At 46.0% G+C, this 17911-nt stretch overlaps 1 protein-coding gene across 1 annotated transcript in view; it reads left to right on the forward strand.

Annotated features, from left to right (window-relative positions):
• Positions 1-17911, forward strand: part of LOC141161325 (solute carrier family 35 member F5-like) — a 131626-nt gene that overhangs the window by 111300 nt on the left and 2415 nt on the right. The window contains exons 4-5 of the mRNA XM_073646138.1: positions 11033-11186; positions 11277-11367. Coding sequence (XP_073502239.1) covers positions 11033-11095 — 63 coding nt within the window. The 3' untranslated portion in view covers positions 11096-11186; positions 11277-11367. The remainder of the gene's footprint in view (positions 1-11032; positions 11187-11276; positions 11368-17911) is intronic.

Consider the following 17911-nt stretch of genomic DNA (forward strand, 5'->3'; position numbering starts at 1 on the left):
CTGGTGGTCTATGTGTTACTGTGTGATGTCTTTATTCTCTGTACATGACGGCACGTTCTACCTATTGTGTCCCCCATCTCCTCATAGATTGTAGCCTGTAATGAGGACCCTCACTGCCCCTGTAACTGGTGGTCTATGTGTTACTGTGTGATGTCTTTATTCTCTGTACATGACGGCACGTTCTACCTATTGTGTCCCCCATCTCCTCATAGATTGTAGCCTGTGATCAGGACCCTCACTGCTCCTGTAACTGGTGGTCTATGTGTTACTGTGTGATGTCTTTATTCTCTGTACATGACGGCACGTTCTACCTATTGTGTCCTCCATCTCCTCATAGATTGTAGCCTGTGATCAGGACCCTCACTGCTCCTGTAACTGGTGGTCTATGTGTTACTGTGTGATGTCTTTATTCTCTGTACATGACGGAACGTTCTACCTATTGTGTCCCCCATCTCCTCATAGATTGTAGCCTGTGATCAGGACCCTCACTGCTCCTGTACCTGGTGGTCTATGTGTTACTGTGTGATGTCTCTATTCTCTGTACATGACGGCACGTTCTACCTATTGTGTCCTCCATCTCCTCATAGATTGTAGCCTGTGATCAGGACCCTCACTGCTCCTGTAACTGGTGGTCTATGTGTTACTGTGTGATGTCTTCATTCTCTGTACATGACGGCACGTTCTACCTATTGTGTCCTCCATCTCCTCATAGATTGTAGCTTGTGATCAGGACCCTCACTGCTCCTGTAACTGGTGGTCTATGTGTTACTGTGTGATGTCTTCATTCTCTGTACATGACGGCACGTTCTACCTATTGTGTCCTCCATCTCCTCATAGATTGTAGCCTGTGATCAGGACCCTCACTGCTCCTGTAACTGGTGGTCTATGTGTTACTGTGTGATGTCTTTATTCTCTGCACATGATGGCACGTTCTACCTATTGTGTCCTCCATCTCCTCATAGATTGTAGCCTGTGATCAGGACCCTCACTGCTCCTGTAACTGGTGGTCTATGTGTTACTGTGTGATGTCTTTATTCTCTGTACATGACGGCACGTTCTACCTATTGTGTCCTCCATCTCCTCATAGATTGTAGCCTGTGATCAGGACCCTCACTGCTCCTGTAACTGGTGGTCTATGTGTTACTGTGTGATGTCTTCATTCTCTGTACATGACGGCACGTTCTACCTATTGTGTCCTCCATCTCCTCATAGATTGTAGCCTGTGATCAGGACCCTCACTGCTCCTGTAACTGGTGGTCTATGTGTTACTGTGTGATGTCTTCATTCTCTGTACATGACGGCACGTTCTACCTATTGTGTCCTCCATCTCCTCATAGATTGTAGCCTGTGATCAGGACCCTCACTGCTCCTGTAACTGGTGGTCTATGTGTTACTGTGTGATGTCTTTATTCTCTGCACATGATGGCACGTTCTACCTATTGTGTCCTCCATCTCCTCATAGATTGTAGCCTGTGATCAGGACCCTCACTGCTCCTGTAACTGGTGGTCTATGTGTTACTGTGTGATGTCTTTATTCTCTGTACATGACGGCACGTTCTACCTATTGTGTCCCCCATCTCCTCATAGATTGTAGCCTGTGATCAGGACCCTCACTGCTCCTGTAACTGGTGGTCTATGTGTTACTGTGTGATGTCTTTATTCTCTATACATGACGGCACGTTCTACCTATTGTGCCCCCCATCTCCTCATAGATTGTAGCCTGTGATCAGGACCCTCACTGCTCCTGTAACTGGTGGTCTATGTGTTACTGTGTGATGTCTTTATTCTCTGTACATGACGGCACGTTCTACCTATTGTGTCCCCCATCTCCTCATAGATTGTAGCCTGTGATCAGGACCCTCACTGCTCCTGTACCTGGTGGTCTATGTGTTACTGTGTGATGTCTCTATTCTCTGTACATGACGGCATGTTCTACCTATTGTGTCCCCCATCTCCTCATAGATTGTAGCCTGTGATCAGGACCCTCACTGCTCCTGTAACTGGTGGTCTATGTGTTACTGTGTGATGTCTTTATTCTCTGTACATGACGGCACGTTCTACCTATTGTGTCCCCCATCTCCTCATAGATTGTAGCCTGTGATCAGGACCCTCACTGCTCCTGTAACTGGTGGTCTATGTGTTACTGTGTGATGTCTTTATTCTCTGTACATGACGGCACGTTCTACCTATTGTGTCCTCCATCTCCTCATAGATTGTAGCTTGTGATCAGGACCCTCACTGCCCCTGTAACTGGTGGTCTGTGTGTTACTGTGTGATGTCTTTATTCTCTGTACATGACGGCACGTTCTACCTATTGTGTCCTCCATCTCCTCATAGATTGTAGCCTGTGATCAGGACCCTCACTGCTCCTGTATCTGGTGATCTATGTGTTACTGTGTGATGTCTCTATTCTCTGTACATGACGGCACGTTCTACCTATTGTGTCCCCCCATCTCCTCATAGATTGTAGCCTGTGATCAGGACCCTCACTGCCCCTGTAACTGGTGGTCTATGTGTTACTGTGTGATGTCTTCATTCTCTGTACATGACGGCACGTTCTACCTATTGTGTCCCCCATCTCCTCATAGATTGTAGCCTGTGATCAGGACCCTCACTGCTCCTGTAACTGGTGGTCTATGTGTTACTGTGTGATGTCTTTATTCTCTATACATGACGGCACGTTCTACCTATTGTGCCCCCCATCTCCTCATAGATTGTAGCCTGTGATCATTACCCTCACTGCTCCTGTAACTGGTGGTCTATGTGTTACTGTGTGATGTCTTTATTCTCTGTACATGACGGCACGTTCTACCTATTGTGTCCTCCATCTCCTCATAGATTGTAGCCTGTGATCAGGACCCTCACTGCTCCTGTAACTGGTGGTCTATGTGTTACTGTGTGATGTCTCTATTCTCTGTACATGACGGCACGTTCTACCTATTGTGTCCTCCATCTCCTCATAGATTGTAGCCTGTGATCAGGACCCTCACTGCTCCTGTAACTGGTGGTCTATGTGTTACTGTGTGATGTCTTTATTCTCTGTACATGACGGCACGTTCTACCTATTGTGTCCTCCATCTCCTCATAGATTGTAGCCTGTGATCAGGACCCTCACTGCTCCTGTAACTGGTGGTCTTTGTGTTACTGTGTGATGTCTTCATTCTCTGTACATGACGGCACGTTCTACCTATTGTGTCCTCCATCTCCTCATAGATTGTAGCCTGTGATCAGGACCCTCACTGCTCCTGTAACTGGTGGTCTATGTGTTACTGTGTGATGTCTTCATTCTCTGTACATGACGGCACGTTCTACCTATTGTGTCCTCCATCTCCTCATAGATTGTAGCCTGTGATCAGGACCCTCACTGCCCCTGTAACTGGTGGTCTATGTGTTACTGTGTGATGTCTCTATTCTCTGTACATGACGGCACGTTCTACCTATTGTGTCCCCCATCTCCTCATAGATTGTAGCCTGTGATCAGGACCCTCACTGCTCCTGTAACTGGTGGTCTATGTGTTACTGTGTGATGTCTTTATTCTCAGTACATGACAGCACGTTCTACCTATTGTGTCCTCCATCTCCTCATAGATTGTAGCCTGTGATCAGGACCCTCACTGCTCCTGTAACTGGTGGTCTATGTGTTACTGTGTGATGTCTTTATTCTCTGCACATGACGGCACGTTCTACCTATTGTGTCCTCCATCTCCTCATAGATTGTAGCTTGTGATCAGGACCCTCACTGCTCCTGTAACTGGTGGTCTATGTGTTACTGTGTGATGTCTTTATTCCCTGTACATGACGGCACGTTCTACCTATTGTGTCCTCCATCTCCTCATAGATTGTAGCCTGTGATCAGGACCCTCACTGCCCCTGTAACTGGTGGCCTATGTGTTACTGTGTGATGTCTTTATTCTCTGTACATGACGGCACGTTCTACCTATTGTGTCCCCCATCTCCTCATAGATTGTAGCCTGTGATCAGGACCCCCACTGCTCCTGTAACTTGTGGTCTATGTGTTGCTGTGTGATGTCTTTATTCTCTGTACATAGCGGCACGTTCTACCTATTGTGTCCTCCATCTCCTCATAGATTGAAGCCTGTGATCAGGACCCTCACTGCTCCTGTAACTGGTGGTCTATGTGTTACTGTGTGATGTCTTTATTCTCTGTACATGACGGCACGTTCTACCTATTGTGTCCTCCATCTCCTCATAGATTGTAGCCTGTGATCAGGACCCTCACTGCTCCTGTAACTGGTGGTCTATGTGTTACTGTGTGATGTCTTTATTATCTGCACATGACGGCACGTTCTACCTATTGTGTCCCCCATCTCCTCATATATTGTAGCTTATGATCAGGACCCTCACTGCCCCTGTAACTGGTGGTCTATGTGTTGCTGTGTGATGTCTTTATTCTCTGTACATGACGGCACGTTCTACCTATTGTGTCCTCCTTCTCCTCATAGATTATAGCCTGTGATCAGGACCCTCACTGCTCCTGTAACTGGTGGTCTATGTGTTACTGTGTGATGTCTTTATTCTCTGTACTTGACGGCACGTTCTACCTATTGTGTCCTCCATCTCCTCATAGATTGTAGCCTGTGATCAGGACCCTCACTGCTCCTGTAACTGGTGGCCTATGTGTTACTGTGTGATGTCTTTATTCTCTGTACATGACGGCACGTTCTACCTATTGTGTCCCCCATCTCCTCATAGATTGTAGCTTGTGATCAGGACCCTCACTGCTCCTGTAACTGGTGGTCTATGTGTTACTGTGTGATGTCTTTATTCTCTGTACATGACGGCACGTTCTACCTATTGTGTCCCCCATCTCCTCATAGATTGTAGCATGTGATCAGGACCCTCACTGCTCCTGTAACTGGTGGTCTATGTGTTACTGTGTGATGTCTTTATTCTCTGTACATGACGGCACGTTCTACCTATTGTGTCCCCCATCTCCTCATAGATTGTACCCTGTGATCAGGACCCTCACTGCTCCTGTAACTGGTGGTCTATGTGTTACTGTGTGATGTCTTTATTCTCTGTACATGACGGCACGTTCTACCTATTGTGTCCTCCATCTCCTCATAGATTGTAGCTTGTGATCAGGACCCTCACTGCTCCTGTAACTGGTGGTCTATGTGTTACTGTGTGATGTCTTTATTCTCTGTACATGACGGCACGTTCTACCTATTGTGTCCCCCATCTCCTCATAGATTGTAGCATGTGATCAGGACCCTCACTGCTCCTGTAACTGGTGGTCTATGTGTTACTGTGTGATGTCTTTATTCTCTGTACATGACGGCACGTTCTACCTATTGTGTCCCCCATCTCCTCATAGATTGTACCCTGTGATCAGGACCCTCACTGCTCCTGTAACTGGTGGTCTATGTGTTACTCTGTGATGTCTTTATTCTCTATACATGACGGCACGTTCTACCTATTGTGTCCCCCATCTCCTCATAGATTGTAGCCTGTGATCAGGACCCTCACTGCTCCTGTAACTGGTGGTCTATGTGTTACTGTGTGATGTCTTTATTCTCTGTACATGACGGCACGTTCTACCTATTGTGTCCCCCATCTCCTCATAGATTGTAGCCTGTGATCAGGACCCTCACTGCTCCTGTAACTGGTGGTCTATGTGTTACTGTGTGATGTCTTTATTCTCTGTACATGACGGCACGTTCTACCTATTGTGTCCTCCATCTCCTCATAGATTGTAGCCTGTGATCAGGACCCTCACTGCTCCTGTAACTGGTGGTCTATGTGTTACTGTGTGATGTCTTTATTCTCTGTACATGACGGCACGTTCTACCTATTGTGTCCCCCATCTCCTCATAGATTGTAGCTTGTGATCAGGACCCTCACTGCTCCTGTAACTGGTGGTCTATGTGTTACTGTGTGATGTCTTTATTCTCTGTACATGACGGCACGTTCTACCTATTGTGTCCCCCATCTCCTCATAGATTGTAGCCTGTAATGAGGACCCTCACTGCCCCTGTAACTGGTGGTCTATGTGTTACTGTGTGATGTCTTTATTCTCTGTACATGACGGCACGTTCTACCTATTGTGTCCTCCATCTCCTCATAGATTGTAGCTTGTGATCAGGACCCTCACTGCTCCTGTAACTGGTGGTCTATGTGTTACTGTGTGATGTCTTTATTATCTGTACATGACGGCACGTTCTACCTATTGTGTCCTCCATCTCCTCATAGATTGTAGCTTGTGATCAGGACCCTCACTGCTCCTGTAACTGGTGGTCTATGTGTTACTGTGTGATGTCTTTATTCTCTGTACATGACAGCACGTTCTACCTATTGTGTCCCCTATCTCCTCATAGATTGTAGCCTGTGATCAGGACCCTCACTGCTCCTGTAACTGGTGGTCTATGTGTTACTGTGTGATGTCTTTATTCTCTGTACATGACGGCACGTTCTACCTATTGTGTCCCCCATCTCCTCATAGATTGTAGCCTGTGATCAGGACCCTCACTGCTCCTGTAACTGGTGGTCTATGTGTTACTGTGTGATGTCTTTATTCTCTGTACATGACGGCACGTTCTACCTATTGTGTCCTCCATCTCCTCATAGATTGTAGCCTGTGATCAGGACCCTCACTGCTCCTGTAACTGGTGGTCTATGTGTTACTGTGTGATGTCTTTATTCTCTGTACATGACGGCACGTTCTACCTATTGTGTCCCCCATCTCCTCATAGATTGTAGCCTGTGATCAGGACCCTCACTGCTCCTGTACCTGGTGGTCTATGTGTTACTGTGTGATGTCTCTATTCTCTGTACATGACGGCACGTTCTACCTATTGTGTCCCCCATCTCCTCATAGATTGTAGCCTGTGATCAGGACCCTCACTGCTCCTGTAACTGGTGGTCTATGTGTTACTGTGTGATGTCTTTATTCTCTGTACATGACGGCACGTTCTACCTATTGTGTCCTCCATCTCCTCATAGATTGTAGCTTGTGATCAGGACCCTCACTGCCCCTGTAACTGGTGGTCTATGTGTTACTGTGTGATGTCTTTATTCTCTGTACATGACGGCACGTTCTACCTATTGTGTCCTCCATCTCCTCATAGATTGTAGCCTGTGATCAGAACCCTCACTGCTCCTGTAACTGGTGGTCTATGTGTTACTGTGTGATGTCTTTATTCTCTGTACATGACGGCACGTTCTACCTATTGTGTCCTCCATCTCCTCATAGATTGTAGCTTGTGATCAGGACCCTCACTGCCCCTGTAACTGGTGGTCTATGTGTTACTGTGTGATGTCTTTATTCTCTGTACATGACGGCACGTTCTACCTATTGTGTCCCCCCATCTCCTCATAGATTGTAGCCTGTGATCAGGACCCTCACTGCTCCTGTAACTGGTGGTCTATGTGTTACTGTGTGATGTCTTTATTCTCTGTACATGACGGCATTTTCTACCTATTGTGTCCTCCATCTCCTCATAGATTGTAGCCTGTGATCAGGACCCTCACTGCTCCTGTAACTGGTGGTCTATGTGTTACTGTGTGATGTCTCTATTCTCTGTACATGACGGCACGTTCTACCTATTGTGTCCTCCATCTCCTCATAGATTGTAGCCTGTGATCAGGACCCTCACTGCTCCTGTAACTGGTGGTCTATGTGTTACTGTGTGATGTCTTTATTCTCTGTACATGGCGGCACGTTCTACCTATTGTGTCCCCCCATCTCCTCATAGATTGTAGCCTGTGATCAGGACCCTCACTGCTCCTGTAACTGGTGGTCTATGTGTTACTGTGTGATGTCTTTATTCTCAGTACATGGCGGCACATTCTACCTATTGTGTCCCCCATCTCCTCATAGATTGTAGCCTGTGATCAGGACCCTCACTGCTCCTGTATCTGGTGATCTATGTGTTGCTGTGTGATGTCTTTATTCTCTGTACATGACGGCACGTTCTACCTATTGTGTCCTCCATCTCCTCATAGATTGTAGCCTGTGATCAGGACCCTCACTGCTCCTGTAACCGGTGGTCTATGTGTTACTGTGTGATGTCTTCATTCTCTGTACATGACGGCACGTTCTACCTATTGTGTCCTCCATCTCCTCATAGATTGTAGCCTGTGATCAGGACCCTCACTGCTCCTGTAACTGGTGGTCTATGTGTTACTGTGTGATGTCTTCATTCTCTGTACATGACGGCACGTTCTACCTATTGTGTCCCCCATCTCCTCATAGATTGTAGCCTGTGATCAGGACCCTCACTGCTCCTGTAACTGGTGGTCTATGTGTTACTGTGTGATGTCTTTATTCTCTGTACATGACGGCACGTTCTACCTATTGTGTCCTCCATCTCCTCATAGATTGTAGCCTGTGATCAGGACCCTCACTGCTCCTGTAACTGGTGGTCTATGTGTTACTGTGTGATGTCTTTATTCTCTGCACATGATGGCACGTTCTACCTATTGTGTCCTCCATCTCCTCATAGATTGTAGCCTGTGATCAGGACCCTCACTGCTCCTGTAACTGGTGGTCTATGTGTTACTGTGTGATGTCTTTATTCTCTGTACATGACGGCACGTTCTACCTATTGTGTTCTCCATCTCCTCATAGATTGTAGCCTGTGATCAGGACCCTCACTGCCCCTGTAACTGGTGGTCTATGTGTTACTGTGTGATGTCTTCATTCTCTGTACATGACGGCACGTTCTACCTATTGTGTCCCCCATCTCCTCATAGATTGTAGCCTGTGATGAGGACCCTCACTGCCCCTGTAACTGGTGGTCTATGTGTTACTGTGTGATGTCTTTATTCTCTGTACATGACGGCACGTTCTACCTATTGTGTCCCCCATCTCCTCATAGATTGTAGCCTGTGATCAGGACCCTCACTGCTCCTGTAACTGGTGGTCTATGTGTTACTGTGTGATGTCTTTATTCTCTGTACATGACGGCACGTTCTACCTATTGTGTCCCCCATCTCCTCATAGATTGTAGCTTGTGATCAGGACCCTCACTGCTCCTGTAACTGGTGGTCTATGTCTTACTGTGTGATGTCTTTATTCTCTGTACATGACGGCACGTTCTACCTATTGTGTCCCCCATCTCCTCATAGATTGTAGCCTGTGATCAGGACCCTCACTGCTCCTGTAACTGGTGGTCTATGTGTTACTGTGTGATGTCTTTATTCTCTGTACATGACGGCACGTTCTACCTATTGTGTCCCCCATCTCCTCATAGATTGTAGCTTGTGATCAGGACCCTCACTGCTCCTGTAACTGGTGGTCTATGTGTTACTGTGTGATGTCTTTATTCTCTGTACATGACGGCACGTTCTATCTATTGTGTCCCCCCATCTCCTCATAGATTGTAGCCTGTGATCAGGACCCTCACTGCTCCTGTAACTGGTGGTCTATGTGTTACTGTGTGATGTCTTTATTCTCTGTACATGACGGCACGTTCTACCTATTGTGTCCTCCATCTCCTCATAGATTGTAGCCTGTGATCAGGACCCTCACTGCTCCTGTAACTGGTGGTCTATGTGTTACTGTGTGATGTCTTCATTCTCTGTACATGACGGCACGTTCTACCTATTGTGTCCTCCATCTCCTCATAGATTGTAGCCTGTGATCAGGACCCTCACTGCTCCTGTAACTGGTGGTCTATGTGTTACTGTGTGATGTCTTCATTCTCTGTACATGACGGCACGTTCTACCTATTGTGTCCTCCATCTCCTCATAGATTGTAGCTTGTGATCAGGACCCTCACTGCTCCTGTAACTGGTGGTCTATGTGTTACTGTGTGATGTCTTTATTCTCTGTACATGACGGCACGTTCTACCTATTGTGTCCCCCATCTCCTCATAGATTGTAGCTTGTGATCAGGACCCTCACTGCTCCTGTAACCGGTGGTCTATGTGTTACTGTGTGATGTCTTTATTCTCTGTACATGACGGCACGTTCTACCTATTGTGTCCTCCATCTCCTCATAGATTGTAGCTTGTGATCAGGACCCTCACTGCCCCTGTAAATGGTGGTCTATGTGTTACTGTGTGATGTCTTTATTCTCTGTACATGACGGCACGTTCTACCTATTGTGTCCCCCATCTCCTCATAGATTGTAGCTTGTGATCAGGACCCTCACTGCCCCTGTAACTGGTGATCTATGTGTTACTGTGTGATGTCTTTATTCTCTGTACATGACGGCACGTTCTACCTATTGTGTCCTCCATCTCCTCATAGATTGTAGCTTGTGATCAGGACCCTCACTGCCCCTGTAAATGGTGGTCTATGTGTTACTGTGTGATGTCTTTATTCTCTGTACATGATGGCACGTTCTACCTATTGTGTCCCCCATCTCCTCATAGATTGTAGCTTGTGATCAGGACCCTCACTGCTCCTGTAACTGGTGGTCTATGTGTTACTGTGTGATGTCTCTATTCTCTGTACATGACGGCACGTTCTACCTATTGTGTCCTCCATCTCCTCATAGATTGTAGCCTGTGATCAGGGCCCTCACTGCTCCTGTAACTGGTGGTCTATGTGTTACTGTGTGATGTCTTTATTCTCTGTACATGACGGCACGTTCTACCTATTGTGTCCTCCATCTCCTCATAGATTGTAGCCTGTGATCAGGACCCTCACTGCTCCTGTAACTGGTGGTCTATGTGTTACTGTGTGATGTCTTTATTCTCTGTACATGACGGCACGTTCTACCTATTGTGTCCTCCATCTCCTCATAGATTGTAGCTTGTGATCAGGACCCTCACTGCTCCTGTAACTGGTGGTCTATGTGTTACTGTGTGATGTCTTTATTCTCTGTACATGACGGCACGTTCTACCTATTGTGTCCTCCATCTCCTCATAGATTGTAGCCTGTGATCAGGACCCTCACTGCCCCTGTAACTAGTGAACCTCTTGACGTCTATTGTCAGTACTTTTCCGCGCTTACTGTACTGCGCTGCCTAATATGTTGGCGTTTTAGAAGTAACAGTATGATTATTATTTCTGCCCGTTGTGATTTTGCACCTTTGAGTGACTGTCTTCCCTTTCTTTCAGGTCCGTTCTCCTGGGTTTTCTTCGCTGGTGCTCTTCCGGTCTTCATCTCTTTCTTCATTGTGACTCTCCTCTGTCATTATAATAACTGGGATCCGGTCATGGTGGCCGTACGCAGAATCTTTGCCACCATATGCAGGAAGCATCGGACGCTGAGGTACGTCCCGAACCCGGCACCATTGTGTCATTTCTCCTGATCTGTGAAGCTGTCGGCTCATCAGAATCTGATCCCCTTCCTCCATTCCAGGACTCCAGAAGACGAGGAGCAGAGCGAGAGTCTGATCTCTCTGCACAACCTCTGCCCGGACGAGGGATCCACCAGCTGCTCCTAACCTGGGGTATGTACATAGGGGATCTACTGGATAGCCACAGTGATCATACGTAATCCATAACCTGACCTTCTAGTATACTGATACCGCCCGCATAATCCCCAGTATATAACCTTCCCCTCCATACAGCTACCCTAATCTACTGATACCTCCCACATAATCCCCAGTATATAACCTTCCCCTCCATACAGCTACCCTAATCTACTCATACCTCCCACATAATCCCCAGTATATTACCTTCCCTTCCATACAGCTACCCTAATCTACTCATACCTCCCACATAATCCCCAGTATATTACCTTCCCTTCCATACAGCTACCCTAATCTACTGACACCTCCCACATAATCCCATGTATATAACCTGCCCCTCCATACAGCTACCCTAATCTCCTGACACCTCCCACATAATCCCCAGTATATGACCTTCCCTTCCATACAGCTACCCTAATCTCCTGATATCGCCCACATAATCCCCAGTATATTACCTTCCCTTCCATACAGCTACCCTAATCTACTGACACCTCCCACAAAATCCCCAGTATATAACCTGCCTGTTATGATCTGCTACAAGCACTAAGGAAAGACAGGAGATCTGTCCCTACAATAGAACTAAGATGGATCCCTACGATGTAACAGGGAACCTGATCCTGCGATCAGACCCGCTAAAGTCCTCGGCTAGTCTGCACGAAGACCTATAGATGTGAGGAAGGGATCCCTACCAGAACTAGGGACTGGGAGAAAGATGGACACCTCCTAGCAGAAATTGTAGCAGAAATAAGACAAACAAACAACATAGAGGTCCGAAGACCTAGCAAAACTGACTGAGAAAGGTAACAGAGCACCAAGCTAGCTCAAGAGTAGAAATTACAATGAAGTCCAGCAAGGCCAGGAGGGCGGAGCAGGATTAAATAGGCAAAAAAGGTCATGTGACCAGCAAACTAGAAAAAAACTAACAGGAGAGTTCTAACACTGCCCCTCCATACAGCTACCCTAATCTCCTGATACCTCCCACATAATCCCCAGTATATAACCTTCCCTTCCATACAGCTACACTAATCTACTGATACCTCCCACATAATCCCCAGTATATAACCTTCCCTTCCATACAGCTACACTAATCTACTGATGCTTCCCACATAATCCCTACTATATGACCTTCCCTTCCATACAGCTACACTAATCTACTGACACCTCCCACATAATCCCCATTATATAACCTGTCCCTCCATACAGCTACCCTAATCTACTGATACCTCCCACATAATCCCCAGTATATAACCTTCCCTTCCATACAGCTACCCTAATCTACTGACACCTCCCACATAATCCCCAGTATATAACCTTCCCTTCCATACAGCTACACTAATCTACTGATGCTTCCCACATAATCCCTACTATATGACCTTCCCTTCCATACAGCTACACTAATCTACTGACACCTCCCACATAATCCCCATTATATAACCTGTCCCTCCATACAGCTACCCTAATCTACTGATACCTCCCACATAATCCCCAGTATATAACCTTCCCTTCAATACAGCTACCCTAATCTACTGACACCTCCCACATAATCCCCAGTATATAACCTTCCCTTCCATACAGCTACCCTAATCTACTGATACCTCCCACATAATCCCTACTATATGACCTTCCCTTCCATACTGCTACCCTAATCTACTGATACCTCCCACATAATCCCTACTATATGACCTTCCCTTCCATACAGCTACCCTAATCTACTGACTCTTCCCACATAATCCCCAGTATATAACCTGCCCCTCCATACAGCTACCCTAATCTACTGACACCTCCCACATAATCCCCAGTATATGACCTTCCCTTCCATACAGCTACCCTAATCTACTGACACTTCCCACATAATCCCCAGTATATAACCTTCCCTTCCATACAGCTACCCTAATCTACTGATACCTCCCACATAATCCCCAGTATATGACCTTCCCTTCCATACAGCTACCCTAATCTACTGATACATCCCACATAATCCCCAGTGTATAACCTTCCCTTCCATACAGCTACCCTAATCTATTGATACCTCCCACATAATCCCTACTATATGACCTTCCCTTCCATACAGCTACCCTAATCTACTGATACCTCCCACATAATCCCTACTATATGACCTTCCCTTCCATACAGCTACCCTAATCTACTGACACCTCCCACATAATCCCCATTACATAACCTGTCCCTCCATACAGCTACCCTAATCTACTGATACCTCCCACATAATCCCCAGTATATAATCTTCCCTTCCATACAGCTACCCTAATCTACTGATACCTCCCACATAATCCCCAGTATATAACCTGTCCCTCCATACAGCTACCCTAATCTACTGATACCTCCCACATAATCCCCAGTATATAACCTTCCCTTCCATACAGCTACCCTAATCTGCTGACACCTCCCACATAATCCCCAGTATATAACCTTCCCTTCCATACAGCTACCCTAATCTACTGACACCTCCCACATAATCCCCAGTATATAACCTTCCCTTCCATACAGCTACCCTAATCTACTGATACCTCCCACATAATCCCTACTATATGACCTTCCCTTCCATACAGCTACCCTAATCTACTGATACCTCCCACATAATCCCTACTATATGACCTTCCCTTCCATACAGCTACCCTAATCTACTGACTCTTCCCACATAATCCCCAGTATATAACCTGCCCCTCCATACAGCTACCCTAATCTACTGACACCTCCCACATAATCCCCAGTATATAACCTTCCCTTCCATACAGCTACCCTAATCTACTGATACCTCCCACATAATCCCCAGTATATAACCTGTCCCTCCATACAGCTACCCTAATCTACTGATACCTCCCACATAATCCCCAGTATATAACCTTCCCTTCCATACAGCTACCCTAATCTACTGATACCTCCCACATAATCCCCAGTATATAACCTGTCCCTCCATACAGCTACCCTAATCTACTGATACCTCCCACATAATCCCCAGTATATAACCTTCCCTTCCATACAGCTACCCTAATCTACTGATACCTCCCACATAATCCCCAGTATATGACCTTCCCTTCCATACAGCTACCCTAATCTACTGACACCTCCCACATAATCCCCAGTATATAACCTGCCCCTCCATACAGCTACCCTAATCTACTGATACCTCCCACATAATCCCCAGTATATAACCTTCCCTTCCATACAGCTACCCTAATCTACTGATACCTCCCACATAATCCCCAGTATATGACCTTCCCTTCCATACAGCTACCCTAATCTACTGATACATCCCACATAATCCCCAGTGTATAACCTTCCCTTCCATACAGCTACCCTAATCTATTGATACCTCCCACATAATCCCTACTATATGACCTTCCCTTCCATACAGCTACCCTAATCTACTGATACCTCCCACATAATCCCTACTATATGACCTTCCCTTCCATACAGCTACCCTAATCTACTGATACCTCCCATATAATCCCTACTATATGACCTTCCCTTCTATACAGCTACCCTAATCTACTGACACCTCCCACATAATCCCCATTACATAACCTGTCCCTCCATACAGCTACCCTAATCTACAGATACCTCCCACATAATCCCCAGTATATAACCTTCCCTTCCATACAGCTACCCTAATCTACTGATACCTCCCACATAATCCCCAGTATATAACCTGTCCCTCCATACAGCTACCCTAATCTACTGATACCTCCCACATAATCCCCAGTATATAACCTTCCCTTCCATACAGCTACCCTAATCTACTGATACCTCCCACATAATCCCCAGTATATGACCTTCCCTTCCATACAGCTACCCTAATCTACTGACACCTCCCACATAATCCCCATTACATAACCTGTCCCTCCATACAGCTACCCTAATCTACTGATACCTCCCACATAATCCCCAGTATATAACCTTCCCTTCCATACAGCTACCCTAATCTACTGATACCTCCCACATAATCCCCAGTATATAACCTGTCCCTCCATACAGCTACCCTAATCTACTGATACCTCCCACATAATCCCCAGTATATAACCTTCCCTTCCATACAGCTACCCTAATCTACTGATACCTCCCACATAATCCCTACTATATGACCTTCCCTTCCATACAGCTACCCTAATCTACTGACACCTCCCACATAATCCCCAGTATATAACCTTCCCTTCCATACAGCTACCCTAATTCACTGATACCTCCCACATAATCCCCAGTATATAACCTTCCCTTCCGTACAGCTACCCTAATCTACTAATACCTCTCCCACATAATCCCCAGTATATAACCTTCCCTTCCATACAGCTACATTAATCTACTGATACCTCCCACATAATCCCTACTAGATGACTTTCCCTTCCATACAGATACCCTAATCTACTGATTCCTCCCACATAATCCCCAGTATATAACCTTCCCTTCCATACAGATACCCTAATCTACTGATACCTCCCGCATAATCCCTACTATATGACCTTCCCTTCCATACAGATACCCTAATCTACTGACACCTTCCACATAATCCCCAGTATATAACCTTCCCTTCCATACAGCTACACTAATCTACTGACACCTCCCACATATTCCCCAGTATATAATCTGCTCCTCCATACAGCTACCCTAATCTACTGATACCTCCCACATAATCCCCAGTATATGACCTTCCCTTCCATACAGCTACCCTAATCTACTGATACCTCCCACATAATCCCCAGTATATAACCTGTCCCTCCATACAGCTACCCTAATCTACTGATACCTCCCACATAATCCCCAGTATATGACCTTCCCATCCATACAGCTACACTAATCTACTGATACCTCCCAAATTATCCCTAGTATATAACCTGTCCCTCCGTACAGCTACACTAATCTACTGATACCTCCCACATAATCCTCAGTATATAACCTGTCCCTCCATACAGCTGCCCTAATCTACTGATACCTCCCAAATTATCCCCAGTATATAACCTGTCCCTCCGTACAGCTACCCTAATCTTCTGATACCTCCCAAATAATCCTCAGTATATAACCTGTCCCTCCGTACAGCTCTGTCCTAATCTCCTGATACCTCCCCACACATAATCTCCAGTATATAACCTGTCCCTCCGTACAGCTACCCTAATCTTCTGATACCTCCCAAATAATCCTCAGTATATAACCTGTCCCTCCGTACAGCTCTGTCCTAATCTCCTGATACCTCCCCACACATAATCTCCAGTATATAACCTGTCCTCTCCATACATCTCTGCCCTAATCTCCTGATACCTCCCCACATATAATCTCCAGTATATAACCTGTCCTCTCCATACATCTCTGCCCTAATCTCCTGATACCTCCCCACATATAATCTCCAGTATATAACCTGTCCTCTCCATACATCTCTGCCCTAATCTCCTGATACCTCCCCACATATAATCTCCAGTATATAACCTGTCCTCTCCATACATCTCTGCCCTAATCTCCTGATACCTCCCCACATATAATCTCCAGTATATAACCTGTCCTCTCCATACATCTCTGCCCTAATCTCCTGATACCTCCCCACATATAATCTCCAGTATATAACCTGTCCTCTCCATACACCTCTGCCCTAATCTCCTGATACCTCCCCACATATAATCTCCAGTATATAACCTGTCCTCTCCATACACCTCTGCCCTAATCTCCTGATACCTCCCCACATATAATCTCCAGTATATAACCTGTCCTCTCCATACACCTCTGCCCTAATCTCCTGATACCTCCCCACACATAATCTCCAGTATATAACCTGTCCTCTCCATACATCTCTGCCCTAATCTCCTGATACCTCCCCACATATAATCTCCAGTATATAACCTGTCCTCTCCATACATCTCTGCCCTAATCTCCTGATACCTCCCCACATATAATCTCCAGTATATAACCTGTCCTCTCCATACATCTCTGCCCTAATCTCCTGATACCTCCCCACATATAATCTCCAGTATATAACCTGTCCTCTCCATACATCTCTGCCCTAATCTCCTGATACCTCCCCACATATAATCTCCAGTATATAACCTGTCCTCTCCATACACCTCTGCCCTAATCTCCTGATACCTCCCCACACATAATCTCCAGTATATAACCTGTCCTCTCCATACATCTCTGCCCTAATCTCCTGATACCTCCCCACATATAATCTCCAGTATATAACCTGTCCTCTCCATACATCTCTGCCCTAATCTCCTGATACCTCCCCACATATAATCTCCAGTATATAACCTGTCCTCTCCATACATCTCTGCCCTAATCTCCTGATACCTCCCCACATATAATCTCCAGTATATAACCTGTCCTCTCCATACATCTCTGCCCTAATCTCCTGATACCTCCCCACATATAATCTCCAGTATATAACCTGTCCTCTCCATACATCTCTGCCCTAATCTCCTGATACCTCCCCACATATAATCTCCAGTATATAACCTGTCCTCTCCATACATCTCTGCCCTAATCTCCTGATACCTCCCCACACATAATCTCCAGTATATAACCT

Source organism: Phyllobates terribilis, unplaced genomic scaffold (assembly GCF_046119375.1).
Source record: "Phyllobates terribilis strain yellow unplaced genomic scaffold, ASM4611937v1 Scaffold_9__5_contigs__length_417890890, whole genome shotgun sequence".
Lineage (NCBI taxonomy): Eukaryota > Metazoa > Chordata > Amphibia > Anura > Dendrobatidae > Phyllobates > Phyllobates terribilis.